Source organism: Uloborus diversus, chromosome 1 (assembly GCF_026930045.1).
Source record: "Uloborus diversus isolate 005 chromosome 1, Udiv.v.3.1, whole genome shotgun sequence".
Lineage (NCBI taxonomy): Eukaryota > Metazoa > Arthropoda > Arachnida > Araneae > Uloboridae > Uloborus > Uloborus diversus.
In genome coordinates this window covers 177728405-177735892 of record NC_072731.1, presented here as the reverse complement: position 1 = coordinate 177735892, position 7488 = coordinate 177728405, and the positions used below count along the sequence as shown (strand labels likewise).

The 7488-nt window shown below is 34.6% G+C and overlaps 1 protein-coding gene across 1 annotated transcript in view; it reads left to right on the top strand.

Annotated features, from left to right (window-relative positions):
* The window catches only part of LOC129233651 (beta-1,4-glucuronyltransferase 1-like), a 39369-nt gene extending 32291 nt beyond the window's left edge, over positions 1–7078 (top strand). The window contains exon 6 of the mRNA XM_054867629.1: positions 6862–7078. Coding sequence (XP_054723604.1) covers positions 6862–7056 — 195 coding nt within the window. The 3' untranslated portion in view covers positions 7057–7078. The remainder of the gene's footprint in view (positions 1–6861) is intronic.
* The last annotated feature ends 410 nt before the right edge of the window (positions 7079–7488 follow it).

Genomic DNA, 7488 nt, shown 5'->3' with positions numbered 1-7488 from the left:
AACGACTTCAAGCCATTCAGTGCTCGTCCCTGTTTGCAAATGAGAGTCACAAATCGAGACCTATCTTAAATGTTTAGTACAATTAGTGCCCCGTGGGCGCCTTTGACAGGAACGTCGCAGGGTCTCTTAGGAACGTCTTCCCAAATCCTTACAGTTAGTCATTTATCAATTTCCATTTTCAGCTGTCAATGTTAGGCAATCAAACGAAGCACATTGTCGCCTAAAAATCGTATTTTAGCAGAAAAAGTACCATATCAAAAGTACAACTATGTTTCGCGCAAAAAAAAAAGCTTTTGGTTTTTTTAATACTTTCATGAGAAAGTAGAGAATGACTGAAAAAAGATTTTGTCAAAAGAAAACCGAATTTGCATTTGTGTTTCAGTGATTCTTTAAACACTCTTATTATTTACTTTATTTTTTCCCACATGGCACCTAATCTAAACCCTGGTAAATAAGTTTTTTTTTTTTTTTTTGTATGTTTTCAAAATGATTTCTCGCATAGTTTCATCTTAAATGCATGTTTTATATGTTTACAATTGATATTATCTCTAGTTAATGAGTATGTATGAAAAACAATGCTTGCATTGATAGATTTTACTAAAAAAAAAAAATCCGTTTATTGTATCAAGGAATTACTTTAACAAATTTTGAAATTTAATTATTTTTGTGCTCCTTTTTTAAAGTGAGAATAATTTCACTTCACTGCTGCATTAAAACTGTGATGTATAAATATTATTATAAAATGCTCATTTATGCAAAAAAAAAAAAGAAAGAAAAAAAAAGCTGACTAAAAGTGGAAATCAGAGCAAAACGTGTCATGCCTAATCTTATTTTTTATGAGTGTTAAGTTGAAACCTTTAGCACTCGTACGTAAAAGTGCAATTTCTTTAGGAAGTGATTGAGTCAAAAATGAAATTAAAGCATATGCAAATAGCTCATCAAATGGTCATAAAATTGATCCTGTAGAATTGTAGGGATCTAACACTCATGTGTATCCTTTTGCTAAAAATAATACTACCGAAGTATTTTTCAATTTCTGCGTCATTTGCTCCAGTTCAACGATTTGTTTAGCATTGCTGGAAATTTTTTCACTTCTCAAAGAATTAGAAAAAAAAAAGCAGACATCTTTAAAGTATTAACTACACTTAAATGCATTTATTTTTATTTATTTATTTTTTTGTTTAGTTCCGTTTGTTGTTAGTTCCGTATCTTTTATTTACACTTTCTGCGTATTTTAGTGCATTGTAGTTTTTCTGAAAAGAACCATACAAACCATTCTTTTTTAAAAAATACCTGCGTATTAAATTAACTGATGTTGTACTAAATAACTGAGAAATACAATACTGAAATATACCGCACAATTTTCAGAAATTATAAGCTCTAAAATGTTGAGCTGTTTAGCAGTAAATTATCGCCCTTAAGCCAGGCCTAAGGCATATCTACTGCAATGGCAAAATAATAATGAATAGCTGAGTCAAAAATAAATAAATAAATAAATAAATAAAGGCACTGAGTATACATTTGAATAAGAGTGTGCCTATACCTTTATACAATGTACAGTAATTTGTAGCGTTGTGTAATCTACGCAAATTGAATTTTCTATATGTTTTTAATCTTTCATATGCTCTCTTTTCCTGCAACCCCAGCACAATAGTTCAAAATAAAGTCTTTAAGTTAATATTATACGGTAGTTGCAATTATCTCTTTTATATTAAATCAAAAATCATAATTTTCAACTATCACATTGTTGATGCAAATGAGTGATATATATACATTATAAGTCTGTAATCGTAATCAAAATCATAATCCGCATATTATAATCGTAATCGATTACATTTTCTACATACTCGGATAGTTGCTGTAATTGTAATTACGTTTTGTCAAAGGGGGGGATTATAATCGTAATCGTAATTGTAATCCCCCTTTTTTCTTGCTCGTAATCCTAATCCTAATCGATTACATTCCCTCGTAATTGACTCCAAGCCTGGTTCAGCGGATAGATTACTTAGGGCTCCTTACGTAAGGAAAGTACTTTTGGACCACCCCATATGCATAGCCAAGGGAGGGAGGAGGGAGGGACAACTGCCCCTCCCTAGATCAGAGCCAGGGGCATCCGATACGAGGTCACTGTGACCTCTCAAAATATACTTTTTTGGCCATTTTTTTTCCTTCCACTTATTTTTTGGTTGCTTGATGTCTTCTATTGTTACATGTTGGTTGGCACATGTGAGAAAGTTCGTATCTTATTAGTCGGTAAAATTTCTAACTTCATTCGATTAATTGAGAATCCCCACCCCCAATATTAAGTTCGGGGTGATCAGAAAATGCTTAATTCGTTATTTTGCACTAATTCTTCCATTTTTAGGCAAATCCAATTTCAAGCCATTTTCTTTTCTCTTTTTTTTGAGAAAATTAACTTATACTATTATTTTTGAGCACTTTGTATATACTGCATTATGTCTATGAAGTACTAATTACTTTTTAGAAAGAAGATGGAAGAAACCTTGCCTCCAGGGGGTGTTCCGTACCCAAATTTTTGGGAGGGAAAATTTCTCAAATTACTGAATGAAACTCCGAATTTTACTGAATAAATAAATAAAATACAAGCATGCATACATTTCTACATCTATGAAAAGAGACATGAGGCATCATTAAGAAAAGGTTGAAAAAATGCCTGCAGCAATGCAATACTGTCTCACTGTTTCCAAATTTTTTGAATAATCAGTCAATATTTGCCGGAAAACTTTTGGGAGGACGCAGTGACCTCCCATCAGGGTTCCACTACTCCTCCCTCCCTCTTTAAAGTGAGCCTTGCATAATCCCAAGAAAAACCCTGTACATAATTTAATAATTAAAAACTGAATTTGAATCTTGAAATTTTTAATTTAAATTATGTTTTTCGCAATCACGAGCTGCAATGTTACACATAAGACGCCTAAGATCTCTTGATTTGTGTATTCATATGTTACAAATGATCCCCTTTCCAAACCAGAAGCTGGACACGCTCTCTTTCTCGCTGTATTTTACGATTGAAAAAATTGAGTGGCCTGAACGCTTGACCCCTTCTCCAGTTTTATAACCTTAGCCGCCCTCCCCGCCAAAAAATCGTGGATTCGCCACTAGTCCCACAATGTATCAGACGGGTTGAAATCTGAATATCGTTACCGTGTTGATAAATATATATATAGATACATAATGGTGTCTCGCCCAGTCCTAACCCAGAGTGTGTGTCATAACGATCACCACAGTAAAAGCAATGACTGCAATGTTATATTTTGAACCCTGGACCTTCTCATACTATAGAGTTCAATGTAGTGGTGTAGTCCTGAAAAAACAAAGTGGTGATGCTTACAGATACAACCATACGTTAAAGAAATAAAAAGTAGGGGTACGCTTGAACCAAAGAAACAAAAACAAAATGGGGACAAAAATAGGTGATGAGACAGACATTTGACTGGGGGCGGGGTGTGGTTTCTCAGTGGCGGATCTAGACGATCCTTTTGGAAGGGGTGAATGACTGATGCATGATATAGAGATGGGAAGGGGGGGGGGGACTGATGAAAATAGTTTTTTTTCTTTTTTTAAACAATATGTATGGTTCGAAGAGTTTGACTGAAAATTAAAAGTGTTTCGAGTACCAAAATAAAAATTAAAAAAAAAAAAATCTAAATATATTAAGGTGACGGTGTTTCTTTGTACCCGATGGCCAGAAGACCCTATAGCATCTACAGGCCTGAAACTTGGTATAAAATTCGAACGTACCCCGGGGATGTGCACCTCGAACCCGAAATTATAAATTTCTAATTAGTTTTTTCACAATTAACTAATTAAGCAAAAATTTCACGTTTTTCGCCTTATTGCGGAGTAAAAATCCCCCCACTATCTAACATTACCTATGGTTGGAAAGAGCTTTCCTTCCCAAACAAGATGATGTTTGTTCCATTTCTCTCAATTAGTTAGAACAGGAGATATAAGCGATTCTAATTGAGCCAATTTTTAAGGCTAAACTTGATTTTTGTTTCTGCAGTGACGTCATCTTCGGTATACGGTTACTTTCGAATAAGAGAACCGGATCTTATAGGTAGATAGACGCCGAAGGCGGCAATTTTGGCGGAAAAAGGTGAATGACACGAAACGCAACTGGAAATAGGTATAGAAAATATGAAAATGATATTGATTAATTAATACTGCTATAAAATTTATTTAAACAGCCGCCTTAGGCGGCGAACTTGGCATAAAAACAAGTGGGAGGGGAGTGGATTTTTTTTTTCTTCATTCAACGGACTTCCTTTAAATTCTTAGCACAGGCATCGCCGTGCGGGTACAGCTAGTAAATAAATAAATAAAGAATTTCTGTTAATATTCTGGATTCACCATCCACATTAAACTATTATACTTTTGATTCGTTTGAGGGCTCGCGAAGTACAGTAGCCATCCTCAATTGTACTTTTTTTCCTGTTAAAAGAAAGGATGGCATATCTTTTTACCTTTTTTCGTATCGAACATAATGAAATACAAAAATTGCATTTGTGAATAAAATTTTAGATAGTTATGGATTTGATTGCGGTTTGAGCTGCAGCTGTTTAATATTCGGGCATAAGTAGGTCTTTCGCCAAAATTTTTTGTTAGGAACGCATGGTGGTTAATAGGAGGAAGGGGAGTTGGGAGGTCTCTCTCCGAAGAATTTATGAAATGTGAGGGTGTATTTTCGAAAACACAATTAATTGCCATCTTTGGTGGCTTGATGGGAAAGGATGAGATTCGGGAATTCTCCCAATCATTTTTTGATAAAAGCTCCAAAAACGCAATTTTAGATATTTTTAATAATGCTAAAAAACAAGGGGGCTCGGGGGCTTTCTCCCGGAGAAATTTTCGGAATTCAAGTTCTAAAATAGCAGCTGTAGGCCACCTTTGATGACGCAGCAGAAGACATGGGATTTTGAACTTTTCCCCAGAAATGTTTCGATGTACAAGTTCCAAAAACGCAGTTTTAGACGATCTTTAAATGATGTTGAAAGATGAGGAAAGAGGCATTTGGGGGCTCCTCTCCGGAAATTTTTCGCAATTGATATCCTAAAAACGCATTGCAGGCCATGTTTTATGACGTTGAGGGAAGGAACAGGGTTCGGAACTTAACACTGGAAATTGTTCGACTTTGGAGTTTTGAATATGCGATTGTTGCCCATCTTAGGTAGCGTTAAGGGGAAGGGAAGGATGGGTTCAGGAGCTGTTCCTCAACTTTTCGATATTGAAGCTTCAAAAATGCAATGTTAGAGTATCTGCATGGACGTTAGGGGAAGGGATGGGGGGTTCTCCCCCCAAATCTTTTTGGAATTGAAGTCCTGAAAACGCAATTAAAGCCCCCCCCCCTTAAAGACATTAGGCGAAGGTATGAGGTTCAAAACTCTCCCCCGGAAATATGTGGATATTAAAGTTTCAAAATCGTAGTTTACGATTATTTGTGATGTTACGAAGAGGTGCGGTTTTGTAGTCTTCCCTCGGAAGTTTTTTGGAACTGGAGCCTTAAAAACGTAATCTTATGCTGACTTTGGTAACATAAAATTAAGGGAGATGGGATTCAAAAGATCTTTCCTGGCGATTTTTCTGAAATTGAAGCACCAAAATTCAAAAATTTTGACGATCTTCGATGACATTGAAGGGTTCAGGGACTCTCCACTGTGAAAATTTTGGAATTAAAGTCGTAAAAACACTGTTGCAGACGCTTTTTTGTGATGTGTTGGAGAGGGGGGGAGGGGTTGATGGTCTTCTCACCAAAAATTTTCGAACTTACAACCTTTTTCTTTGGGGGGGGGGGGTAGGCGATCGCCCCAATCGTCCATCCTGTGCTGTGGATACACCTTCGGCGTTCTGATCGGACTGTTGGAGGCAAAGGGTGCAGTGTGCTGCTTCAGTGTAGATTGGAGAATAAGGAAATCAAGCTGCAACGAAATGTAATCCGATTACACTTATGATTCAAATATGAAATAAAAGAGATATTTTAGATAAAAAATATATAAAATGTGCTTAAGGTAATGAATTTATGCCCCATTTCAAGCACCAAAGGAGGCATGTTTACACAACCAAAGAATACTTAACTGAACTTTTGAGGCTTTGAGATTTGAACATCAAATTTATTCAAAGTTGACACCTCTTAACGCAAAAATATGAGGTTTTCATAGCATTTAAAAATAGGAGAACATTTCAGTGCTTTTCGGTAAAAACTCTTGAAATTTTGAGATCATGCTTCTCACAGAAGATATAATTTTATTTGAAAAAGAATTTATAAATGTAATGTTCATGGGTATTGGTCACTCTTAGCAGGAATTAAATTTTGTCCCAGAAAAAGTAGTGCAAAATCAAACACCCTAATAGCCATTCTGTATTTTTCATTATTTGTTTATAGTCCAAACATGAAAGTTGATAGTGCTGCATTTTATTATTACTATATACTGCACGTACTATACTGTTTTAATTTATGTCTCTCACTCCCATTGATCATTGGTTTTGTGCGTCCTAACAGTATTTTATGTTGAATAATACAGCTTGAAAAAAAAAATTAACTCATTATTTTAAATGTAAGAAACGCCAATTATAGGCTAAGAAAGGGTTTTGAACAGTTCGATGGGTGCTTACAAATGTCTAAAAAAATTGGGTATGTTTACAAAAAATTCCTATTCATACATTTTTCCACAATGCAAAATTTTGACTTACGTGAGGGGCCTTGGAATGTCTCCCTTGTGTAAGTCAAGACATAACTGTAATTATAAATCAAAGTTCAAAAGGTTTATGTTAGTATACTTAATGCTAATGAACTTCTGTACTTTTTATTGGTATGTTTTACATGTGTTTCCTCCTTTACAGGCTTACGAAATGTGTCTACGGAATTATGATTTCCACATAGTTGATAATGCTTTTCTAGTTCATTCTCCTGGGATAAATTATTTCAACGCCAAAAAAGAGAAAGAAAGACTACGACATGCTGAAGCTAACAACAAAGTTATGGCTGACATTAAAAAAAAGTACAGAAAAATATATGGAAGAAATAATAACTGCTAAAACTAAAAATCATTTGCTTTTATGCAACTTTTTCTCTTAGTGTACTCAATAACTGAAGCATTCATTCATTTCACTATAAGAGAATTTTACACAATTTAGTATCATTCTATGTTTAGAACATACGAAAAGAAGATGGAGGATAATTTAATTTTAGGACAAGAGCTACTCACTGAACTCATAAACATAGAATGTCCTGAAAGAACTGAAATCTTAAACTAAACAAGACCTATGCACTGGAAATACCTTCATACTAGCAGTAAAATCAATCATGAAATGATTATCATTTTCAAAATCACAATACATTTTTTTGAAACTTAGAAACAGTATTTTTTAAAAATATCTACTTTGTTTACATTATCTAAGAGAAAAGTAAGGATTTATGAAAAAAATCTATAAAATTTATGCAGCATTGTTTTTAGGAATGCTACAGGG